The sequence below is a fragment of the Rhododendron vialii genome, chromosome 9a, assembly GCF_030253575.1.
Source record: "Rhododendron vialii isolate Sample 1 chromosome 9a, ASM3025357v1".
Lineage (NCBI taxonomy): Eukaryota > Viridiplantae > Streptophyta > Magnoliopsida > Ericales > Ericaceae > Rhododendron > Rhododendron vialii.
The window spans coordinates 36,553,759-36,580,206 of NC_080565.1; the positions used below are offsets into that span (position 1 = coordinate 36,553,759).

At 38.4% G+C, this 26,448-nt stretch overlaps 1 protein-coding gene and 2 long non-coding RNA genes across 3 annotated transcripts; 1 reads left to right on the plus strand and 2 right to left on the minus strand.

Annotated features, from left to right (window-relative positions):
• Nucleotides 1-1,557: 1,557 nt before the first annotated feature.
• Nucleotides 1,558-3,584, minus strand: LOC131300208 (uncharacterized). Its single transcript, XR_009190892.1, has 2 exons — nt 3,286-3,584; nt 1,558-1,803 (listed from the first exon to the last, which is right to left on the minus strand). It is a non-coding gene; the product is annotated as an uncharacterized LOC131300208 (long non-coding RNA).
• An 842-nt stretch (nt 3,585-4,426) lies between these two features.
• On the plus strand, nt 4,427-7,732 carry LOC131300203 (uncharacterized). The gene is made up of 3 exons (XR_009190884.1): nt 4,427-6,058; nt 6,626-6,754; nt 7,174-7,732. It is a non-coding gene; the product is annotated as an uncharacterized LOC131300203 (long non-coding RNA).
• Nucleotides 7,733-11,843: 4,111 nt separating this feature from the next.
• On the minus strand, nt 11,844-15,420 carry LOC131300123 (probable LRR receptor-like serine/threonine-protein kinase At3g47570). The gene is made up of 2 exons (XM_058325818.1): nt 12,710-15,420; nt 11,844-12,596 (listed from the first exon to the last, which is right to left on the minus strand). The coding sequence occupies exons 1-2, from the start codon at nt 15,402-15,404 to the stop codon at nt 12,160-12,162; spliced, it is 3,132 nt and encodes a 1,043-aa protein (XP_058181801.1). The 5' UTR covers nt 15,405-15,420; the 3' UTR covers nt 11,844-12,159.
• Nucleotides 15,421-26,448: the final 11,028 nt, after the last annotated feature.

Genomic DNA, 26,448 nt, shown 5'->3' on the forward strand with positions numbered 1-26,448 from the left:
TCCCATTAGTCTAGTTGTCACAACACTTAGATTTTATCAGACAAGTTCATAGAGACAACTCTGCAATGCTATCCAACACTAGAATAGACCGTACACTTCATAATAACAATCATTTGGCGATTAAGCACTTTGTATACGCATAAGTAATCTCAACATAACATATAAATTCACGTTACCTTGCAACGCGGTATGAGACGCATGACCCGACCCCGTGGGTCTTTGTACGCTCCCTCTACTTGTCGATTGTGGACAATCTACCGCTAAGTGCCCCGGATGACGACATCGATAGCAAACCCGAGGTGGTCTCTGACCATGATATTCCTTCTCCTGAGGACAGTCTACTGCACGATGGCCCTACTGGCGGCACCGATAACACACAATTGTTGATCCCGACGGAACTCCTGACGTTCTAGAAAGATTAGGTGGTTCTGAACTATGTTGGCTCGAGGTGGACCAAAATTGATCTCTTTGTCTCTTCCTGCCTTGGCTCCCAGATGTTTCTATAGATATGTTCTTGCTAATGGTTTGTTTCCTCGACTCCTGCACTTTCGCCTCCTCTGGTATTTCCTCCGTATAATCAATACTTCTAGCACACTCAATAATGTCAGAAAACCTTTCAATTCGTTGACCTACCACAAACTTCTTGATAGATAGACATAACCCTTTCTCAAAACGCCTACATTTCCTACCATCGGTTGCAACTAACTCTGGCGCAAAACGGGACAAGGTTTGGAACCTAGTGGCATATTCTGAAACGGTCATGTCACCTTGATCTAACCTCTCGAATTGGTTTCTAAGCTGTTCGCGATACGACTCTGGAAAATATTGGTTTTCAAAAAGTGTCTCAAATTCAGCCCAAGTCAAACTTTCCTCAACCGGCTCAATTTCCTGATTTGCAACTCCAGCCGCCCTCCTAGCGTCTCTCCTTACTCCTAAAACAGATTCCCACCACTCGTTCGCCTCACCGGTAAGTTGACAAGCTACTATACTCACCCGTAGGTCGTCCTCCGTAATCTTAAGGGCATTAAAGATCTTACGAATTTGTGAAAGCCAATGGTCGGCCACAAGGGGGTCGCTACTCTCCCCATCAAACTGAGGTGGATTTCTACGGCTAAACTCTCTCATAGCTACTATGGCCCGACTGTTCGCGATATCCCTAGGAGGTGGTTGCAAAAGATTAGCTGCCGCAAGTGCCGCTACAATATCCCTAGCAAGCTGATTCTGTCCTGCCCCCATTCTCGGATTCCCAATCCTACCCCGCCTATTCTCGGGTCTTGGAGGCATCTCACTACAAAGAAACAATGAAAAGATCATCAACAAAGGAATACACTACGAATCTCCAACTCCACCAATCCCATCTAACAACTCTAAGCCATTATACGGTAACATAAATGCAATGCCACATAGTTGGATACATATCAATCACTCAATAGCACATAAGTCATGTCACAATGCAATAATATTTTTTTTTTTTTTGAACCCATGAGACTCAAAGTCTCCCCACGGTCTCGAGGTATTCTAAACTTATGCTCTGATACCAAGTTGTCACGCCCTCGATTTTCAACATAAATTAACAATACCATTTGAAATACAAAGTCCTCACAATCGTACGTACAATACCCCAAAATACAATACAATTTCCGATTCAATAAATTGGTCTACGAATACAATCTTTCAAAGTAGGAATTTCATAACAAAGTCGTTTGTTATACAAGAATAAAGTACTCTCCAAAATAGCTTTAATCGATAATGTCAGCATGCACTCCAAGTACTCCATGACCATGACCATGACCTGCAATGAACCTGAAGTGGTAGGTTGAGCAAACACGTGCCCAGTAGAGAAATCTACACAACTATTATATACGAATGGAATGACAGGTGGAATGAATAACAGAAGCAAGGTACGGTATCTCAAATGAAGAAACGAAACACAACTAGTAATTTTCCCAAGGTCGAAGACATAAATGAAGTACCGTGACTACACACCAAAACTCTAATTCAACCACGAGGACTTACTATCTATATGATTTTCTCATGACTACCACTGTTCCTCATATCACTTTGAATCACCAATCCGATATCTTGACTTATGAAACTATCGTAATCAAAGAATCGCAACACCAATGTCTTTCGTATCACTTACTTACACTTTCACAATGATAGCCCATTTCCATTCACATCGTGTCACAATTTCCTCATCATTCTGTATCATGAGCAAAAGCTCCTGTCGGGCCAATTAAGAAATCCCGATACTCCCCACCAGTTCCGTCCTCACTGATGGAGCTAATTCAAGTCACACATCAAAGGTCACCATACCACAATTCCTTCGATATACTTTACAATTTAGGCATTCATCTCAGTCACATATAATGAATTCACAACAAAAACTCATTCACATAGAAGTAATACAGATAATTTCATCTCAATCAACTCGCAATCGTTACATTAGTAGTTTCTCATCACCATACAAGCACTCACACATCAAAAGATAAACTCTCACAACGAGTTCATAGATTTCCACCTTGCAACTCGCAAAATCGTATAAGTTACGCAAGAGGTGTACCACATATCAAACACAAGGAAATGTCTCATGTATCCATGCCTAGCGTTGTTTAACTCAAAGAAATATTCTATGTGTTCGTTTTTCACTTCGCATGTCAACACATACGACCTTCGGCCACCTATACTCCTTATATTCTCTAAACCCTCGTTTCGGTGTCAAACGACTCATACGGAACCCAACGACCACTACCAAGCGTTAAGAATACCACTAGCCTCGTCAAACCATTCAACTAGTACTCAGGGGAACCTAAGAACACCCATGTTTCACCCAAACGATTCTAAGGAAAAAGGATTTCCCAACGTATACGAACATATCTATCTTATTTTGGCTGCCAAATCTTATCGGTTAAGAATTGGAAGATGAGACCACCACCATTGGAAAGTACATTTCCGGTACATGAATTTCGATATAAAATTTGCCCAAAACAGAGTTCGGATGAAAAAGTTATGCCCGTTCGAAGTTTTGCCAAAATGCTGAATTTTTCATTTCCTACCGGTAGGACACAATTTCCTACCGGTAGGAGACCACGATTTCACGAAAATGACATTACTGGACAGCCTTTCTACCGGTAGGACCAAAACTCCTACCGGTAGGACCTGGGTTTTCAGTGCACGATTTTCAGACTCCATCAGAACATTTCTAACAACGAAAACAACGATCTAAGGCACGATTCAAACACCAAATCAACACATACACACATAATAGAAATGAGAAATCCCTACCTCAAGGGTTTTGAGTAAAACCCGACCCTTTGACCCAGTCAACCGTAGCTCCACGAGGTCCGATCATGATTTTTCTTGGATATTCGGAAAGCCCGTACTCCGAATAGCAACTTTAATACTCGGGTTTTGTCCGGAATCTCACCCTAGGTGAATGAAATCGAAGAGAGAAGAGAGGAGAGAAAGTTTCGGAGGAGAGGAGAGAGAGACAGCCGTGAGAGAATGAGAGAATAGAGAGGAGAAATAATTCTCCTGGGAAGAATTATAGAAGTGGGGAGCAATCCCCCGCTTCTCGCACCACACACTCACACATGCACCTCTCACATAATTACCTTTATATCCTTTTACGAACACGTCACCCCGAATATCCGTACTGTCTATTTAGACGGGCCGTACGTTTATAAAAGAAAAAATATAACCTCAAAAATACGGGTCTCTACAATATGGGCCTTGAGACTGAGACCCCATGGGTCATAGTGATAATCCGACGTGGATGGGGAATATACATTTTTTTTTATCAAATGGGAATTATACTTTGTGCTCAAATAGTTTTTTGATAAGCCAAGTCGCTTAAACAAGATCAAACTCGGAATCTCTTGAATTTTTTTAAAATATTTTGTTTGTAATGTTTAACTCTTGAGATTTCTATTGTCGAGACAAATCAATAATTTTTTTAAAAAAAGCACAAAACTAACAAATATAGGGAAAAAAAAATAAGGACCAAAAATTAATAAATGAAATTTATGCCAAAACGGAAGTTGTAAGAATTGTTTGATTTTATTTTTTACTTATTGCTTTCTTTCTGTTTGAATGGTTAGCGCGGAAGGCATGTTGTGGCCTAAAAATAACCATTGATTTAGATGTGTTTGGATGAAGTTGATCCTCACTACAGATTGGAAAATACTGTTTTTTTTTTTTTTAAACATTTACGTCTGAAACTTTTTTTGATTTTTTTTTTACCTTTTGTAATTATTTATTTATCTTTTCGTGGTTTTTTTTGGGTTAATTGTTCGTCCTAAAAAGACTAATAAAAAAAAGTATAAAAATATAGACTGATATTTAAAAAATTCAAATAATATGATCAACACATAAAACAAAGAAATAAAAGAGAACACTTGGCAGGTTGAGCAACTACACATTTTTTTTTTTTAATCTATAGAATGTTTCTTCTCATTCATTTCGCATGGTTATTCGAACGTTACCCATCTCAAGATCATCCATGGCATTTCACAGAGGCTTTTAAGACATAAATTATAGGTTGCTGTCCTCCTTTTACCCGCTAAATAGAAGACCTAATCACCATGTCCTGCATTAATTTCCTATTAAAAAAAGAAAAAAAGAATTCTGTGATAAACCGATCATGGTGAAGCTTTCAAGGCCCTAGATTCAGAAAACAGAAGTGTTTCTTTCTCGAGCAAATTCAAGAAAGTTTGTCAGTTCTCAAGCATTCTTCAAATGGCAAGTTCCGTTTCCATTCCCCCCGCTTTAGCATTCCTTGTCTCTAATTTTCACTCTCTAGTGACTATAAAACTAGATTCAACAAATTACCTGCTCTAGCGAACACAAGTCTATAATGCTTTACACCCTAATGGATTCTTGGCTATTGGTGATGATGATCTTGTGTTCTATACTATTAATGGCTTGCCTCCTGCATTTAAACAAGTGAGAACTGCAGTATGAACAAAAGGAGATGTGAAGTTTGATGAAATGGTGACAATTCGTACCGCTGAAGATGAGGAGTTAAAGGCTAATGGAGATGAACAAAGGAGTTTTACTTCAGTTTTTGTAGGCTGGCTACACAAAAGACTGCAGAATCTGGATTGTCTCTGCCTTCAGCACAAAATTCTCAAGCTCAGTTTTCTACTTCTGTGCCACCACCAATATCTGTTAATACTTTTGCTGTGCTCAATGTTCTCTTATTCCTATGTATCAATGGCAACAAATTCTCACTCCTGGAGGTTATTAACAATTTTATCCACAATCTCAATTTGTTCCTAGAGTTTTGGTGGACTGGGAGGTTTTCACAAGAATAAAGGTGGACAGAATATGAGGTTTCATGGCTCAGGTTTTGGTTATCAAAGTTCAGGGAATACAGGATTTAGAGGTCCTGGTTTTGGATTTCCTAATCAGAATTGGATCTCAAGGACTTGGTTCGCCAAGTTATAGCAGCCCAAACAAACCTGGATGTGAAATTTGAGGCAAGACAAATCATCTAGCTAATGCTTGCTGTCACAGAGCTAGTCTTCGATATCAGCCACAATAGTTCTCTTTTCCGTCTCAGCATTGGAGGTCATTTTCATTTCATACAATGCCTTTTCCTTATCAACATCAAGCATCAACATCTCACATAATGCCTTATCCTTAGCAACATCAAGCATCAAGCTCAGACTCTGGACCAAATAGGCCAAATGCAGTGTTACCACAGGCCAACATTGCTACTTCCTGTCAGTGCCGCCTCATGTTACCTTGCCAACTCAGATGCCTATGCCACCTCAGTTGCCTTATTCAGTTTCTGAATATTCTCAGATATCCAATCCAACCACTCATTCTTCTGCTTTATTCTGTTGCTTGTTAACTTTCTCTCGTGAAATGAATTTTTTGCTCCTTCTTGAGCTGCAATTTTTTTTTATGTAACATTTGTCTTCCGGTTGGATGATTGATTTGAAATTAACTTTTCCATAACAGGTTACGAGCTTTAGGCCAACCTTATCTTGCTTTCAATCCTGGCCTTATGAGAGATACCTTGGCATATCATGGCTGCACTGAACTTTTTCAGGTTAGTTTTCAAATCTTCTCCTACTTTTGTTGGGTATTTGATTATGAGCTGGCTGGCTCATTACGAAACCTATTTCCAAGACCAAGATAAGATGTTAGAGGCCTAGAATAAAAATCGGCATACAGACCATCTTGATGTGTTAGACAACTTAAGTAGTTCGTGGTCTTTTCGTTCACTTTCGCAAAGAATGATGCTATGGCTTCTCAAATATGTCGATGGTTTCACAGTTTCGATCAACCTGTTCATGTTTCCTGAAGTGATTAATATGTGCTGGTATTAGTAGCTACTTCGATAGAAACATATACGTGCTAAAATGCTGCCGAAAAAGATTACATGGGAGATGTTTGCAGGAGTTCAGTGTTGGTAGATGTGATAAAGCTGTCACATGATTGTAAGCGTTTGCAAGAACAAAATTAGGAGGCATTGTTTTGTTTCTTGATTACATGTCAATAATTTGCACAAATACGCGGTACTGATAAATCAAAAGTTCTTTTATGTCATTTATGACTGTTTTCTGTTTTTTTACTTTGATTTCTGTGTCTGACTATGTTCTTGATACTTTCGCAGCATATTCACACTGAACTTATACAGTACCGAACAGCACAGATGATTAAATGAGGAATTGTGAAGGAAGAACTAAATGTTCATTCATATGTCCGAAAAGCGAATGGCTCATGTCCCCTGATGCCTGAAGATGTATGTCTAGTTGTCTGCTTATTTTTCTGTAACTAGTGTTCTCAGTATTCCATATTTGACCTTTTTTATTTTTTAACTTAATAGAAATCTTGTGGAGTTTGGAAAAAAAATATTGTGTGAAGATATTTTCCCCTCTCGATCTTGGTGTGCAGTACTGTGTATCGTTCCTCAAGCCCCATAGATATGATGCCGTAGATTTTGACTAATTTACTGATGAGAGAGAGTATGAATCTCGCTACGGGTTATAGAAGTATGCGTTACATATTTCTTTTCTTATTGACATTCCCCAAAGTTCTGGTTGCATTCAATTTTGCAGGATTGCAACACTTTGTTTTGGTTCTTTTGGTCACTTCTTCATCTTCTCTTTTCAAGTCTCATTTTTCTTCCTATGAACGCATGCATGTTTATGTTATTGGCAGGAGTACCTAAGATACTTGACGAGGATATATATGTTAGCTCAGTTCTTGGAGCTTACAAGTATGCAACAAAAGTTGTTGCTGGAGCTACCACTTGGTTCACCAGATACAGTGATATTGTTAAGTTCAAAGCCACCTTCTTCTCCCGCACCAATTACTGTTAACCAGGTGGTTCGACTTCTTGAACGAGTTCATTATGCCTTGAATTGAGTCTCCTCCTCCCGGTTGGCACTCTTTCTCCTTGTTCTATTACCAGTTTTTCTGAAGAAATAGCTCTCTAAGTCTCCAAGAGAAGGAAGCTTCTAAAAATACGAGACAGAGCGACATATCTTCGCTTCGTGCTTTTACAGGGCGAAGAAGTCCCTGCATAATCGATGGAATTGCTAAGTTCCATATGTACAGTACAAGTTCAAGAACTCCAAGGATTGGCACAAAAAACTGATTTATTTTGTAGGTGAATTGGCTTTTGTGCTTTCATTTGATAAGAAGAAATTTTGTGAGAAAGTTGAAAAATGAAAGTTTAATTGTGGTATGAAATTAATTTAAAAGATTCTCAGACAAACTTTTGTTTTTCGAAGGACAAGTTTTGAGAAAAAACTCATATTTAATGGGAAAGTTAGAGACGTGATTTCTTCTATAACTGAAGCGAGCACATTTTTTTGAGGAAAACGAAACATAATTTTAACATTAAAGATATGTAGATACAACTAAAGTCTTTCAAGTTCCTTTGGCAATGTTATGAGCTTCCACCACAGTTTTCCTAGGAACCTTTGTTACAGTAACATGATCAAAATCAAAAGTAGCAGCAAGAGAAATAAAATCCTTAAAACACATTCTGCAAAACACAGCTAGCATGAGAGGCCTGAAACTACTTCACTTGCATCAGTTAAAATATGCACACGACGTGCCCATCTCAAGGATTGAAGAGCAGCAATCCCTTCTACCATAGTAGCAGAAGATGCACTAACCAAATTCGTACCCTTTCGATCCAACCCAAACTCTTCGTCAAAGCACACCAAGCAAGAATTCCGTAACAACTGCTGGCCTTCCAAGCACCGTCCACTACAATTTTGCAGCAACTAAAATCCCCTTGTTCCTGACTAAAACACACTCGTAACTCACCACCACTCATATCCTTCTTAACCCCATGGGTGTTATGGGATCTAGCAAGACACGCCAATAGAGATCGAACCGGTTCCAGACAGGCGCCCACCGAAAATAGATTCCCCATCAAAAACCATTCTATTCCTGTTACCCCAAATTTCTCAAAGAATGCAAATGGAGTCTCGATCATAATCTCTGAATTAGAAACCTCGATGATCCACTTGGCAAACCATCCAGAAAGGGTCGAAGGAGTACCAGCTGTAAAATCCAGACCCAAACTAGAAGATCTCCAAACTCTTCTAGCACTATCACATAGTTTGTTTTGAATGTAAGCACCTTATTTTCATTTCTGGAGATATTTAGTTCCTCCGTCACGGTAACAGCCAATGACTTATAGACCTTTCATTTTACTGGAAGATGTGAGATTGGGAAGGTCCATGCAATGAAGTCCATGTAATACTGGGTATAGTACAATAATGCAGTGTCCAAAATTGACTTGAAGAAAACCTCTGTTTTTCCTGTCCAAGCATGCGAAATACAAAATTTAATAGCCAATTAAGAATTTGTACGCTGTTTGGGGTATCTCAAAACATCATTTAATTGGTCCAAAGTGTGGTTTATTGTTGCTTGTTTTTTCGCTATACTTGGTCTTTTGCATTGGAATTGTGTCTTCTGCACTGTTCAGCATGGGCTAGGCTAGCCTTAGTTACTACCCAATTTTTATGAACTAAATATTATTATTTTGATGGTTGGGTTCCACCACCTTCTAGTAAATTGAAAGTTCTCTTTATCGACATATAATAGGTCTTTATCCGATTTCAAATGAAGGAGGTGCAAGCATTTTACCGAAATGATTTAGTCTTCAAATCACTGAGGGTAAATTGGTCATATCTTTATATATACAAACAATTATAGACTCCAACTACTTGGGTTGGAAAGTAGACTCAACAAGTTTTTTAACAGTTCTAATGTTGCAAAAAAAGGAGTTCGGGAGTTCCTGGGACAAACTCGCAAAGTTTGAGAAATTTGTGGAACTTTGTGCGTCCCAAGAGCAAGTCTATGCAAAACCGACCAAACTTTGCGGTCTTGCCACGGTCACTCTCGAACTCCAATTCTCATGTGGTTTGAACTGTTAAAATGGTCATCTAGCCTACTTTCTAACTAAATTAGTTTGACTCCAAAAGCATGTATAAATAAAAATATATGGCAATTTTACCCTCAACAAGATGAAAAACAAAATATTATTGTAAAATCATTGAATCATACAAATTTTAAACCAAATCAAAACCTATTTTATATCGATACGGATGGTATTCAAAGTATTTAAAAGATAATGAAATTGAACCATAAAAATAATAGATTTTGGGTAATGAATAGTTGGTCGAAAGTAGACGAATTCAAATATCATCGGAGCCATTAAGGCTAAAACATGTTTTCGCACCCTTCCACTCATTCTATGTTCCATTCCGTACTCGCATTCATAGTTTTAAGGTATTAGTTCATTCCTTAGGAGTTTCGGAGAGTTCATAAGGCTAAATTAAAGCATGCAAAACTGTTTAATCATCAGGATTCGCCTAACATGTAGCGGTCTTCTTATTATCCAATTTTCATGAACTAATTATTATTATTTTGGTGGTTGGATTTCACTATCTTTTAGTAAATTGAAAGTTTTCTTTATCGATATATAATAGGTCTTTATCCAATTTAAAATGAGGGAAATGTGAGCGTTTTACCGAAATGATTTAGTTTTCGACTCACTGAGGGTGAATTAGTCATACCTTTTTATGTACAAAAAATTATAGACTCCAACTACTTGGGTTGGAAAGTAGACTCTACAAGCTTTATAATAGTTCTAACCTTGCAAAAAATGGAGTTCGGAAGCGTCCAGGACAAACCCGCAAAGTTTAAGGAATTTGTGGAGTTTTGTGCGCCCCATGAGCAATTCTATGCACCTCAGGCGCACTTCATTGAGTCCCTTGACGGCATGCCAATACTGCAATTTATAGTGTAAAATGTCAGAACTACTGAGACAGTTTATTCAATGGAATCAGTAGAAACCATTATATTATACTTGCATTTTTACAGTTATTGTTCTTGATCTTCTAGATTTAACTCAACTTCTTTTTCTTCATTGTCAATTGAATGGTCTATTTGGAAGACTAATCCTCTCCCCTTGCATCTTCTTTGATTGCTACAGGACTCCAGCATTAAAAATGGAGTTAGACTCAAGTTAATGAATCACACAGAATGGCTAGTGGAGGGGCCAAATTAAAAGTCAAGAAAACAAGAGGCAACAGACTGTCTTTTTCTTTTTTCTGACGAACATATAACTTCGTAAACTGAATTGATATCATGATATTTTTAACTCAAGTTACTAGAAAATATGGATTTCATGAGAAATGTGGACACCGCGACCTATTTTATGGTTTTATTTTTGATAACTTAGGGTGTTCGAGACAGCTTGCACGTACCTCGACTACTCTCTGGAGGACCAATCCCACTGGCCACTAGTAGAGGGCCATTAAAGTCGAAGAAAAGCCCCACATGGATTGGCTTCATAAGAGTTGATATCACTTGGCACGTTTTGAACTTGAGACCTGAGAGGGTGGAGTCACTCACATCCGATACCGATAAAATTAGAGCAAGCACTAATTTACAAGGCACTAATAATACGTCTGCTGACCAAAAAACAAATTGCACATCCTAAATATTATTTTCTCTTACTGATAACCTAAAATGTATTGGTAAATTTATCTCATGGCCATCACTCTATTGCCCACCTATTAACTTTGTTAGCATTCCACTATGTCAAATTTTAGCTTTAGCGGCATGAAAGAACCACTGTTAATAGTCCAAAAACCTCCGGTAAAAATAATTTCGGCAGTAATAAAGTCAGAAATCTACTGCCGGCAATGTAACTGTTGAGAAAGAAAAAGCGGCGGTGAAAAACTGCCTGCAAAAGTTCCACACTGTTAGTGATGGTATTACAACCATTGGTACCGCTGGTAAAGGTTTTCAGAAAAAAAATTGTAGTTGCCAAGATTTCGATGAGCGACTTCGCTATTCCTTTTGATTGGACGATTTATGTGAAAGTTCACTATGCAATTAAAGGTATTGTGAAAAATATTAAACATGATAATTATTTTGAAAAATTCAAAATAAAAAAATTAGCCAAACATATATGAAACACTTTAAAAATTAATCCTGTAAAAAAATGCCTTAACTTGACTTTTTATTACATTATGATAATAATATCTTTTTGCCTTGGTGTCCCGAATTTGGAGATTATACACAGAAAAATTCCAAAGGTGATTGGCATTCTCAGATCAAGATTAGAGACTATTCAATACCCTTTCTCAGCTTGATGTTAAACCTCCATGATTTGATATGAAACCCGGTAGCATAATTTCCCATCACAGCACATATTGAGGGAATTAAGGCCAGAATAGCTTAGTTTCTCACCAATTTTTTGGAAGCCCTGAGGATTTAGCAAGACAAATGTTTCTTCTGAAAAGCAGAGACCAAAACCATTTCCATCGAGAAAACACATCCGTGTCCAAGTGAGAGCGTTTCGAAAATGTTACTATTTATTACCAAACCAATAAAGATGCTACTCATTTGCACTCACATTCTTAATGCCTTACATGTAATTATTTAGTGGGAACTTACATGCATACGGAATTAAATATGCACAACTATGACTACTTGAAAACTCAAAACTATACATGGGAGAGAACTTTCACCTTCTCTTTTATTCTTCTTAACTTACATGATTAACAAACCGGCCTGCATATTTGGGTTTTGGCATTTCTAACCAAGTGATTGTGCTTCAAACCTTCCAAGCATCCTCCGCTGAGTCAATTCATCTAGTGGCACTCTTAGTAGCTATTCTCGAGACATTCCTTCACCGGTGAGTCGCATCCTTATTTGTCTCCTACCATGGATACCTACTCCAAGAAATACTTCCTTTATTGTCATTAATCCGATGATCACATCCTTGATGTTCATCCTTTCACCAGGTGGTTCTGCAGAACATGCAATTCCAATCCTCACAAGGGAAACTAAGCATTCTCTTATTTTGGTTCGTCTAACTCTTTCGTTCTGAGCATCGTTGTCAGCTTCAGAAGGTTCTTCTAATAGCATGCGCAGATCAACAATGTCCATCACTCTCTCTGGCAGTGCCACCTTGCAAAATTCATGAAGGCTTTGTCCGATTGTAAACATTTCATCTGTCAGTCTTTTTCCAGTCAGCATTTCCAATAACAAAATCCCATAGCTGTAAACATCTCCTTCTGTAGATGTCCTTCCTCCAATTCCATATTCTGCATTTAAACAGGTAAGGAACTGAAGAAATGTAGGCTACTACTATATACAAATGTCTGAAAGGGAAAAAGCAAAGAAGAAGAAAAAGAAGAACAATTATTGACCCACTTACCTGGCGCAATATATCCTATAGAACCTTTGATTGCAAGTGAATTTGATTGCCCACCATCACTGTTACTGCTATTGATGGTGAGGAACTTGGCCAGCCCAAAATCTCCCAAATGGGCAATCATGTCATCATCAATGAGAACATTGCTTGGCTTTAGATCGCAATGAACAATTGGAGTTTCACAACGGCGATGAAGGTATTCTAAGGCACATGCAACGTCGATCATTATATTTAACCTTTGGGAAAGGCTTAAGTTCCATTCTTGTTGTGGTATATCTTCTTCTGGATGCAACCACTTCTCCAAACTTCCATTGGGCATGTACCCAAAAACTAGTGCTTTAAAATCATCACCTGCATGGTTTGTACTTGAACAAATTGATATGATCTTTAGGAGATTTTTGTGCCTTATTTTCCTCAAAGCTTCACATTCAGCCAAGAAGCTCTTCAAAGCTCCTCTTTGTTCAAGATTGAGCACCTTGACTGCAATTGGTTTATCCCCTTCATGGAGAATTCCTTTGTACACGGTGCCAAAACTTCCAGCTCCAATTAAGTTTAATGAAGAGAATCCACCAGTGGCGTTAAGGAGTTGATCATATGAAACCCTCAAGAAATTATCTCCTTTGACTGGTTGGGTGAGAGATTTGTTTTTCTGTTCTCTTTTCCTAAGAAAAACAACCAAAAGTAGCACCAGTGAAAGACATGGGATTATGCAAGCAATTGGAATAATGGTTTTGAAGCCAAGGCGATCCCCCTTCTTTGTGGACTTTGGGCAAGCAGGCAACCACATTTCTGCAATGCCTCCACAAAGCCCTTTATTTCCAACAAGTGAAATCGTACTCAAGTTTCCGAAGACACCTTGCAAAGGCACCTCACCAGCCAAGTTGTTAAATGACAAGTTCAGATTCTTTAAAAGAACGAGGGCAGCTAGATCTTCTGGAATTTGGCCGGACAAGTTATTGCGCGAAAGATCCAGAACTTCGATTCCTCTCAAGGAGCTTAAAGAGGGAGGAATAGTACCCTGAAACGTGTTGCCCTCTAGAAAAAGGCCTTCCAATTTCAAGCAATTTTTCAGAGTACTAGGAATATGTCCAGACAACTTGTTCTCCGAAACATCTAGTTCCTGGAGATTGTTCAATTTCCCGATTTCGAGTGGCACGACACCAATAAAAGCGTTATGAGCCAAGTTCATGAAGGTTAAAGTGGAGAAAAGGCCTATTTTGGGTATGGGGCCAGTTAAGAAATTAAGTGAGAGATCCAAGGTTTTCAAGCCCAGGATGTTTTCAATACTTGAAGGAATGGTTCCATTGAAGTTGTTCCCCTCAAGGTCTAGCCCAAATATTCGAGTGAGATTTCCAATGCTTTCTGGGATCGGACCGGACAATTTGTTTTTATGGAAACTTACTAGTTCGAGGTTTCTAAGCTTCCCTATTTCAAAGGGAATGACACCCGAAAAAAGGTTTTCTTCCAAACCAAGTGCAGCTAAGTTGACTAAAGTAGAAATTCCCGCGGGTATGTTTCCAACAAGCTGGTTCCGTCCTGCTACTAACAAATTGAGGTGACTTGAGAGATTGGCTATGGAAGTGGGTAAAACACCACCAAAACCATTTCCAGCGAAAGCCAATTTTTGTAGCTTGCTGCAGTTAGTTAACGAATCGATGAACCTCAAGTCCCTAGCATCCGCGGAGCCTAAATTGTTATCACCCAGATTTAACCACACTAGATCCTTCATTTTTCTCCCTAGGTCAAAGAGAACGGGCCCGGAAAGGTTATTTTGCGATAGATCAAGGTATTCCAATCTAGATGCATTAGAAAGAGAAACAGGAATGGGTCCCCAAAATTGGTTTACCCCAGCAAATAGACTTCGCAAGTTGGGGAGTGTGAGGCCAATATCTTGGGGTAAACTACCGATAAGTTGGTTAGCTGAAATGACTAGCTTCGCGAGAGTTGAGATATTATAAAGTGGGGGAGGGACAGCACCTGACAATTTATTCACTGCAATGCGGAATCCCTTAAGGTTGCCAAGGCGGCCGATGGAATTCGGAATAGTTCCTGTGAAACTATTCACTCCCAAATCAACAAATTGGAGGAGAGAGAGGTTACCGAGAAAAGGTGGAATCCCTCCAATGAGGTTGTTGGAGAAGAGGCGAAGATCAACAAGATTGGAGAGAGAACCAAACGAGGCTGGAATTTTTCCAACTAGATCATTATATTGTAAAAATATGATACTGAGGGAGTTTGACAAATTGGTTGGAATTTCCCCTTGGAGAGAATTGCTACTGAAATTCAAAAGTTGCAGCCTGAGCAAGCGGCTGAGCTCCAGGGGGATTTTTCCTTGGAATCTGTTTTCCTGGAGGTAAAGGGATATGAGAAAAGAGAGGTTTCCCAAGAAAGGTGACATGGTTCCCTTCAGACTTTTTCCCCTCAAGTCCAAAACCACTACTCTCCGATGCTTGCGACTGCACGTTACTCCGTCCCATTTGCAGAGATCGAGAGAACTGTTCCAGGAACTTAACGAGCCAAGCGGATCGTCAGCTATAAGTTCCTTGAATGAAAGCAATGCTGATCGATCCGTTTCGTTGCTCAATCTGCACGTTACTTGTGTGGCAGTGGTGAGAAATAACGCCAAGCTGAGTAGCTTGATCATATGAATTAACAGAGATGACGAGATAAATGTCATCAACTTTAGCATTCTAAACATTGAAGATGAAGAAGAATGTTGTGCCCTTAAAGGAGTGCCAATACTGTAATTTATAGTGCAATGATAATTGATTACTATAGTCTACTCCTCCCAAAAGAACTGTTCCCATTAGTCTTTCGCAAGTCTTCCCACTTTACGAGGAAAATATTGATAGATTGCAATGGAATGCTCCAAGAAAAAACCATCTTTAAAAGCTTAAGATTCCTTTATTTTTGCTTTTATGCACTAGAGTTTGGCACAAACAAAAATAGTTGTGACATTATTATTATTATTATTATTATTACTATTTTATTCTACGTAATCATTCATCAACAAGAAATTTGAGGGGACCTCAACTTTTGGCCCCAGATGAAATACCCTACTTAATACTGTATTCCACTTAGAAAAGGTGGTAAATGAAAAGGAAAGCGGGAACAAATGTGGGTACCCAACAAATGTAGGAGGTCTCTTTTTGAAGAATGTGGGGTCCGATGCACTTTCTTTTATCAGAAGTGAATTGCAAGGAAGCAATAATGCTCTATCTTGTCTCCTCCATATACTTTATCAAATTGTTCCTTTGGGAGGGGTTAGTGAAAACATCCTCATGAAAAGAAACAAAATGTGAACAAATATTATAAAAGCTAATAAAGCTTTTAAAGGTTCTTGGATACTTTACAAAATGTGAACGGAGGACTTGGAAAAACTCCAACAGTTCAAGAGGGTTGAGTGTTAATTTAACGGCAATCGTTTTGTTTTGTACACTTTTCTATGGTGAGATCACAGTAACAAGTTATATCATGGTGAAAGACTCTATTTCCTCTTCCTTTTTGGACTTCAAAGTTCGAGAAAAGGGCAAGGAAAATTAACGCTTCCTTTTCCTTCCTTCTATCTTCTCTCTTTCACAGTTAATCAATATTTCTTTTTCTTTTTTCAACAAATAAGAACAATACACTTTCCTTAAATTTCTCTTTTACTTCTTTTTAATTTTCTCCTCCATTCCACATTTTCCAAACGAGCTGAATGGTTTTCTAGCTTGTACACAATCTCTAGCCGTAGTTAGTACAAATTTGTTCTAGTTAAGGAAATATCTTCATCTGCACTGATAAAGAAATTGTGAACACTGTAGGAGACCGTTGTGTTATGAATTTGCCATTTCAACAAGACTAGACCAATACTCACTAATCAGCTAGATGAAAAGGGTAATGTGACTACTTGTTATGCTAATACAATTTTCTCTAAAATTGGAGGGTCAGTAATGCGGTAGCCGCCTCTCGGTTCATTTCAAGAGGCTTGTAATGTCCGTTATTGTTCACGTGTATGTTGCTAAGAAATGTCTATCATTCCAAGTGGCTTGTAATAAAGAGTTGATTTTTGGATAGGCATTAATCTACTTACTCGATACATATTTGCTAAAATATGTATGGGAAAATTTTCTTTTGCAGTAAGCTTTTGCTTTTTAAGCTTTGGAATCCACTGAAAGAATTACACTTAGCCACGAAGAATTACTCCTGGCCACGAAAAATTACACCTGGTCACGGAGAATTACTCATGGCGGCAAAGAACTACTCCTGGACTGGATCCATAAGAGTTGATAATATTTGGATATTTTGAACTTGAGACATAAGAGAGAGGAGGCAGTCACATGATTAAGATCAGACCGTCGAGCTACGCTAGAAGCCAGCTCCTATCTTCAGTCTTGCAGCTCTAGCTCACACTGTATTTATGCCGATTGGGAAGGGCCATGCTGTGAGAGACCTCAATTTTCCTGCTAGCTAGGCGTTATAATGTTCACATGCATAACTTTTAAGTGAGTTGGAAATACACATTATTCCGAGCTAGAAATCCCTTAGATATATTCCCACTGACCTTTCCAAAATTACTACTAACTGCATTGACCCAGAAAAAATTCTTGTCTCCAGATGTAAAGGCCTTGTTCCGAAAAAAGCAAATGCCTGAGAGCTGGCATTCAACAACCAATAATGTGTGTGTGTGAGAGAGAGAGAGAGAGCCTGAGATCTGGCATTCAACAACCAATAATGTGTGTGTGTGTGAGAGAGAGAGAGAGAGAGAGAATTACTGTAGTACTACTTACTTGTAGTGAGTGGGAGAGATGGATTGGAAGAAGACCCGGTTCTGCTGTAGTCAACATTGGCGTCCACCCATCTGGCCCACGTCCTTAGCCCTCTCTCTAAAGCAACCAATCGATCCATATCTTGATAGAATGAGCCTCCCGATTCCATGTAATCCCACCTACACATAATTGACATTCATCACCCCCAATAATTCATACTACATCTTTATGTCTGCCTTCAAATTAAAGATCCAAGGCTACATTCCACTAAATTTTTTCGGACAATATGGATTTGGAGAAGACCTCCATTTTGCTTCTGTCCAGTCACGTGAAATACAGTTTTCGTAATTACTGCACAATTTCGTCCCTACGAATCCAAAAATAATACTTACCAATATCTATTAAAGTTGATTTTTTACAGTGCCCCATAAAATATTATTTTAAAATTTGTGGATATTTTTCAGTATTTTTGTGGGACCCAAAAAAATGACCAAACTTTGCAGTCTTGCCACGGTCACTCTCGAACTCCGATTCTCACGTGGTTTGAACTGTTAAAAAGGTCATCTAGCCTACTATCTAACTGAATTAGTTTGACTCCAAAATTATTTATAAATCAAAATATGTGACAATTTTACCCTCAACATGGCAAAAAACAAAATATTTTTTAAAATCCTTTAATCATACTAACTTTAAACCAGATCGAAACCTATTTTTTATCGTTACAGATGGTATTCAAAGTACTAAAAGATGATGAAATTGAACCATAAAAATAAGAGATTTGTGGTTACGAATAGTTGGTTGAAATTAGACCAATTCAAATATCGTTGGAGACATTAAGGCTAAAACATGTATCCGCACCCTTCAACTCATTCTTTGTTCCTTTCGGTACTCACATTCCTAGTTTTAAGGCATTAGTTCAATTCTTTAATTACGATAGTCTACTATACTCCTCTCAAAAGAACTGTTGATTCCTGAACAATCCCCATGTCTTCCCATTAGTCTTTCCTCAAGTCTTCCCAATTTTACTAGGAAAAGATTGGTAGATTGCAATAGAATCCTCTGTCTCGGTGGATGTTTCTTGACTGGGAAAAAAAGGCAAAATGTGAATGGAGAACTTGGAAAAACTCCAACCCTTCAAGAGGGTTGAGTGTTAATTCTATGGCAATTAAATATGCCGAGCGGGTACCATGTGGGATATACGCATCCAACACCGAATTTCTTTCGGATTTGGAGAAGACCTCCATTTTTCTTCTGTCCAGTCACGTGAAATACAAGACTTATTAATGTTCAAGGAGGATGCCAAATAAAATTGGGAATCTCACTTACCAATACAACGCAGCATGATATGTATTGGACGCACCAAAGTGAAGTGTCCAACCAAAGCTATTACTACTATGTTTTAAGGGGGCCCGATGCGTCTCACTATACACAATATGGTGGTGAATCTGGTGATCACTTCATAATATATGTAAATTTAACCCTCTAATTTCTATTGAATATTTTTTTTTAAAAGTTTTGTCAAAAGATTTCGATTTCGTATCGTCGAGACCATTTAGAAAATTGTTTAAGAAGTTCATTGCAACCGTAAAGATTTAAATCATGATAAAGGTGAAGGGCCGAAGGCCGGGGAGTTCATCAATGATTTGGAGGAAGAAGATTTTTGTTTCATTTCTTTTCTCATCATTTCACAACTGTAACTATAGTTTTATGAGAAAACATTCTTTCCAGAGGCGGAGGAAAAGAGGGGTTTTCCGCCACCCTCGTGGGCCTCTTTTGTGATTTTTTTTTTGAGTAATCTGAACCGTTCATCATATAGGCCCCGCAAAATAATGTATCCATGTGAAAAATCAGCTTGTCCGGACATAGGTATGTCAAAAGTTGAGTTTAAGACGAAAGAAGACTAGACCATTAATATTGGCTAATCATGTAGAGACCCATATTTTTTTTTATCATTTGAAATGTTTATTAATTGGCTAATTAGGAGAATACGGTTTATTTGGTGGTTATTTGAATTAGGGATTGAAATGAGGAAATTGAATCTTGAGGGAGTGGGTGTGTGATTAAAAGATATAGGGGTATATATAATGGGTGTATGTATTGTAGGAGATTAATTTTCATCTCCTCTCTCTCTCTCTCTCTCTCTCTCTCTCTCTACCGTCCCTCTCTTGCCCATAAAATATTCTCATCAAAAATGGATAAAACTGATTAATAATTAAATATTAATCCATCATATAAAAACATAACTTTTACATAATCTCCTAACAAACTCCCACTAAGACTCAAAACCATACTGTCATGCATCTCACTCCCTTTCCCTCTACGTGACTATCAAAAGTCTTAGCTGGTAAGCTCTTCGTAAAAGGATCTGCCAGGTTATTCGCTGATGCAATCTTGGTCACAGCAACATCACCTCTCTGTACGATCTCTCGAATCAGATGATACTTACGCTCAATGTGTTTGCCCTTCTTGTGAGTCCTTGGCTCCTTCGAATTAGCAACTGCACCGCTATTGTCACAATAGAGTGTAATGGCTGATTGCACTAAAGGGACCACTTCCAGATCCAACAAAAAATTTCTAAGCCAAACAGCCTCCTTGGCTGCTTCAGAAGCTGCCACATACTCTGCCTCCATGGTAGAATCAGCAATGCAAGATTGTTTGATACTCCTCCAACTTATGGCTCCACCTCCCAAGGTAAACACATATCCTGAGGTAGACTTTCTGGAATCCCTATCTGACATGAAGTCTGAGTCTATGTACCCATGAGGTACCAGACTATCTGACTGGAACACCAACATATGATCTCTAGTTCTTTTCAAATACTTGAGTATATGTTTCACTGCAGTCCAATGTTCTTGCCCTGGATTAGACTGAAATCTGCTAACCATGCCAACGGCAAAGCAAATATCAGGTCTAGTACACAACATAGCATACATAAGGCTTCCTACTGCCGAGGCATAAGGAACTGCCTTCATTTTCTCCATCTCTTCAGGTGTTTTGGGACACTGATCCTTGGATAGATTTATTCCATGTCTAAAAGGGAGGAACCCTTTCTTGGAATTTTGCATGCTAAAACGGGCTAGAATGACATCGATATAAGTAGCTTGTGATAAGCCCAACATCCTATTCTTGCGATCTCGTATAAGCTTAATCCCTAGGATGTGACCAGCTTCTCCCAAGTCCTTCATTTCGAATTGGCCGGATAACCACACTTTCACTGAAGATAACACTCCCACATCGTTTCCGATGAGCAGGATATCATCGACATATAGTACTAGAAACACTACAACTTTTCCGTTGCGCTTCTTGTACACACATGACTCATCCAGACATTGATCAAAACCAAAAGACTTGATTGCTTGATCAAAATGAATGTTCCAAGATCTAGATGCTTGCTTAAGCCCATAAATAGACTTCTTAAGCTTGCACAACATGTGCTCCTGACCTTTTGCTATGAATCCATCTGGTTGCACCATATAGATACACTCATCCAGATTTCCATTAAGGAATGCGGTCTTTACATCCATTTGCCAAATCTCGTAATCGAGATGAGCCGCAATGGATAAGAGAATCCGAATGGACTTAAGCATGGCTACTGGCGAAAAAGTTTCCTCATAGTCGATCCCTTCTTTCTGAGTATACCCCTTCGCAACAAGCCTAGCTTTGAAGGTATGCACCTTCCCGTTCGCCCCTCTCTTCTTCTTATAGATCCACTTGCATCCAATGGGTTTAATCCCTTCAAGTGGTTCTACAAGATCTCAGACCCGATTAGAGTACATAGACTCCATCTCTGATTTCATAGCCTTTTGCCAAAGTTCCACATCTTTATCTTGAAGTGCCTCATTGTAGTTACAGAGTTCAGTATGTTGATCATCAGGGATCATTTCAAAAGACTCTCCCAACAACGTATACCGACTGGGTGGAACAGTAACCCTCCCACTACGATGAGGTACCAATGTGTCAATAGGTGCCTCTACAAATATCTCTTGTGGCATTTCCTCCTGCACTATTGGTGGTAAAGAAGTTTGTGCCAGTCTCTCTCCTCTCAATTCTTCTAGAACAATTTTACTTCTGGGTTTGTGGTCTATCACATAGTCCTCTTCTAAGAACCGGGCATTAGTGCTAACAATGACCTTCTTATCCGCAGGACTATAAAACAGTCCACCTCTCGTTCCTCTAGGGTACCCCACAAACAAGCAAACTTCTGTCCTCGATTCCAATTTATCTGCGTTCCCATTCAGCACATGTGCTGGACTACCCCAAACCCGAACATGCTGGAGACTAGGTTTGCGCCCAGTCCATAGTTCTGTGGGTGTAGATGGTACTGCCTTAGATGGTACCAAGTTAAGAATATACGCTGCTGTTTCTAGTGCATGTCACCAAAACGAAATTGGTAAATCTGAATAACTCATCATTGATCTTACCATATCCATAAGAGTCCTATTTCTTCTCTCTGCTACACCATTTTGTTGTGGCATACCTGGAGCTGACAACTGGGATGTAATCCCTTCAGCTGACAAGTAGTCCCTAAACTCTCCCAAGAGGTATTCACCACCACGATCAGATCGTAGTGTCTTGAGACATTTACCCAAATGCTTTTCCGTTTCCGCCCTATACTCCCTGAATTTCTCAAAGCATTCGAACTTACGGCGCATCAAATAAATGTATCCATACCTTGAGTAATCGTCAATAAAAGTGACAAAATACTCAAAACCACCTCTAGCTTGGATATTCATAGGCCCACACAAATCAGAGTGAACCAATTCCAACGGCTCTTTGGCTCTATATCCTTTTGCTGAAAAAGATCTTTTGGTCATCTTACCTTCCAAACAGGATTCACAGACTGGAAGTTCCTTAACTTCCAATGACCCTAAAGGTCCATCTCTAACCAGTCTAGAAATCCTATTCAGATTAATATGACCAAGACATAAGTGCCAAAGATACGTTTGGTTCAATTTAGAAGGCTCTTTTCTCTTACATGGCAAATTATTAGTGTTATTCAATTCATGCAGTTGCACTGTAGAAAATATAGGATTAATAATGTAGAGATCATCCACCAATGAACCAGAACAGATAAAACATTTATTTAACTTAATAACCACAGAGTCACTAAAATAAACCAAATATCCATCCTTTATTAACTTAGAAACTGAAACCAAGTTTGTTCTAATAGTAGGAACGTAAAGACAATCTCTCAAAATTAAACTCTTATTATTACTAAAATTTAAAAAAAAACATTTCCTACTGCAACTGTTGCCACTCTCGTAGCATTTCCCATATGTAAATAAATCTCCCCATCACTGAGTCTTCTGGTTTCCTGGAACCCCTGCAATGAATTGCAAACATGATTAGTGGCTTCCGTATCTACACACCAGATACTGGTAGATAGCACCGCTAAACATGATTCAACAACTAGTGAAAAAGATTTATTTTGTTTGTTCACTTTATTGAGAAAAATCGGACATTCTTTTTTCTAGTGTCCTTTCTGCTTGCAGTGAAAACACTTGCCGGTAGGCTTTTTCACTCCACCTTGAGGCACATGAACTGCCTCCACAACCTTTTTCTGAGACTTATTCTGCTTCTTCTTGCCTTTCGGCTTAGAAGTAGAAGCCTTCTCTGCCACTAGCACTGATAGTGGTTTCTTCCCAACCAAAAAACCCTCAGCTGCTTGGAGTTCCTTAAGAAGTTCCGTCAAAGATAAATGCATTTTGTTCATAGAATAAGTCAGGCGAAACTGCTTAAAACTCTCAGACTGCAGTGAGTTAAGAATGAAATCGATCTGGGTTTTCCCATCAATTTCAGCTCCAAGGATCTCTAGTTCACTAAGAAGAGCTATCATCTTTAGAACATGATCCCTAATCGGGGTCCCTTCAACATGGGTGATGCTTACCAATTCTTTCATAGCAACTAGCCTTGCTCCCCGATTCTGATCCCCAAACATTTCTTTGAGGTTCAGCATCACATCAGAAGCAGTTTCCATAGCTTGATGCTGATGTTGCAATATATTCGACATAGAAGCCAAAATATAACACCGCGCCATCTCATCAGCCTTAACCCAATCTTTATAAGGCTTTGCTTCCTGTTCTGTGGCATTTTCTTCAGGTATAGGAGGGCACGCCGTAGATAGCACATATTTGTGGCCCTCAGCAGTTAACACAATATTCAAGTTTCTTTTTCAGTCAACATAGTTTGGTCCAGTAAGTTTATTTTCTTTGAGAATAATGGCAAGTGGATTGAAAGAGCCCATTTTTGAATCTGAGAATCAAATAACATAACAATCAATTATGAAGGGCAATAAAAATTTTGAATTTCATTTTAATATTGGTTCCCTCTATCACATGTTAAAAGAAAAACATTGGCAACCCTACACAGCTTGAAGAGCATGCCTCGATGGGAAGTCTCTACTCTTATCATTCGTGTAGATAGGCACAACCTTTTAATTTTACTATCTAGACACTATACCGTGCCAAGCAAAATTAAATAGCCAATATAACTTCGGTCCTATAAATAATAATAGTGATTCAGATGGTGAGGATACTATTATTTACAGTTAAGTGTATACCATTACCTAGCTCCATGACCCATTGTTCCGTTATGAATTACCTCAGATGGTGTAGTAATTCACACAACAATCATCATAGACCTATCTTTTAAGGAAGTCTGTACCGATGAGACCATAATTAATTTTTCTCGATGGGGGGAAGGTTCTAAAACCGTCACACAAAATTAATTACATCATCTACATACTAGTAATGGAGACCGTGGAATTTATAAAAATAAACTCCCTGTCCCACTTAGTTATTTAAAAAAAAATGTGAGGGTTATCAAAATTTTTAAGTTTGCAAAAAACGTGATCTAGGTCAAAAGCCATATATTACCATGTTGTCCCAATATGGTAAACTATTACATATGCAAACAATCATAGAAACATGCATAAACATAAATTAGAAAACATAATAAAACATGCATTCCAACTATTATGGTCAAAGATGCAATCCTTGAGCAACAAGGAATCCTTCCAAACTTGAAATCCTTAAGCAATAAGGAGTCTTTCCAAACTTGAAATCCTTCGGCTATACTTGTGTAGAAGACTTAGATAGTTTGAATCAATCAAGAAAACCAAAATCCAATCGTGCTTAGGCAAGAAATTTCAGATTTAACATATTCCCGCGTAAACTGCACAGCCTTCAGTATTTTTGCCATATCTTCTTCATCTGACCTCCAATTGAAGTGACTCAAATTGGGTTGGATTCGAAATTCAATTATCTACAACTTTTGTGAAGAACAGATTTTCTGATTCCAATGTTTACTGGGTCGAAATAGCCCTGCAATCAGACTCTACGAATCTGAAAAAAAACTGTTGCGCGCCAAATAACTTGAATCTTTTGTATCTACCATCTTCGATCTCCGAATAACCGTCGAATGCTATTACAATCGAAGAAACATGCAAATATCAATCTTATGCCTCCATTGGAGTTCACATGCTACGTTAATTATTACAACCACGAAAAATAATCGTGGCACCCAATAAATAACACATGCTACGTTAATTATTACAACCACGAAAAATAATCGTGGTACCCAATAAATAACAATAATCATGAAAAAATTATCGTGGGATCCAATCACATAAAACCAATAAAAATCATGTGACCATAATAACTGGGTAAGAACGCTGCAAAAACAAGGGTTAGCACAGTTCTACGTTCTATCCTCTATAACCTATAGACAACATGGCCTGTTTAATCCATACGCGTGATTACAGCCTGCTCTGATACCACTGTTGGGAAACTGAATCCCCAAGACCCAGTAATGACGCGTACAGATTAGACAACAAAAATTGTAAAATCCTATAAAGCGGAATTAGGGTTCTACCTCAACTCCCTGCGACACGAACGCTGGTTGAACTTGTTATAGCACGTCTTGCTATAAACCACGAATACTACTCGACCGTACCTTACGATCTTCTATCGTATTCCCTGCACGTCTAGAACACGAACCAAGTGTGGACTCTTTCGTGATCTGTTTGCTCTCTTTAAGCCTGCCTCTATTTACTGAATAATAGAAAAAAAATATTCATCTGACCTAGAGAGCATAACGTGTATATATAGGGCTACGATAGGGACCTAAGGAGTAATAAGTCTGGGCTCCCAGTGTAAATAAGAAAACTTAATCCCACTAGGATTCTATTTCTCATTTCACTAATTATAATTCACCCCACTACAGAATTATAATTGCACTCCCGTCCTTATCTCAATTATATTACGAGCTCCATGATATTAAATACTTATTAGTCTCCCCACGTTAAGATTACAGATACCCGTTGATTAAAATAAATTACTAACAGTTGTATCATGGTGGAAAACTCTATTTCCTCTTCCTTTTTGTACTTAAAAGTTTGAGAAAAGGACAAGGAAAATTAACTCCTCCTTCAGCTTTCTTTCCTTCTATCTTTTCTCTTTCACAATTAATCAATACTCCCTTCGTTCCTAAATAAGTGTTCGGCGTACAAATCTAGGCATTACAAAAGACATGTTTTCCGTTAAAAAACTAATTTTTTTTCACAATCTAATAGAACTCATTGCTATCTATTCATTTGTGAAAAAATATTAATTTTTTAACAAAACATATGCATCTTTTTAAAAGCCTAAATTTGCGTGCCGAACACTCATTTAGAGACGGTGGGAGTATTTCTTTTTCTTTTTTCAACAAAGAAGAAGAATACACTTTCCTTTTAACTTCTCTTTTACTTCTTTTTAATTTTCTCCTCCATTCCACATTTTCCAAACGAGCTGAATGGTATTCTTGTCCACAATCTCTAGAAGTCGTTAGTACAATTTTGTTCTAATTACAGGATTATCTTCATCTGCACTGATAAAGAACTTGTGAACACTGTAGGAGACTGTTGTGCTATGAATTCGACATTTCAACAAGACTAGACCAACTTACAAAGACTCCAAAAAGAAGGACGAGAGTGGTCGCTTCTCTTCAATCTGG

Excerpts from the sequence above, each read along its gene's own strand:
- LOC131300123 (XM_058325818.1), bottom strand. The coding sequence starts at position 15,404 with ATGTTTAGAATGCTAAAGTTGATGACATTTATCTCGTCATCTCTGTTA. Across the intron at positions 12,597-12,709 it reads TATAGGATATATTGCGCCAG|AATATGGAATTGGAGGAAGG; the intron begins GTAAGTGGGTCA and ends GTTTAAATGCAG.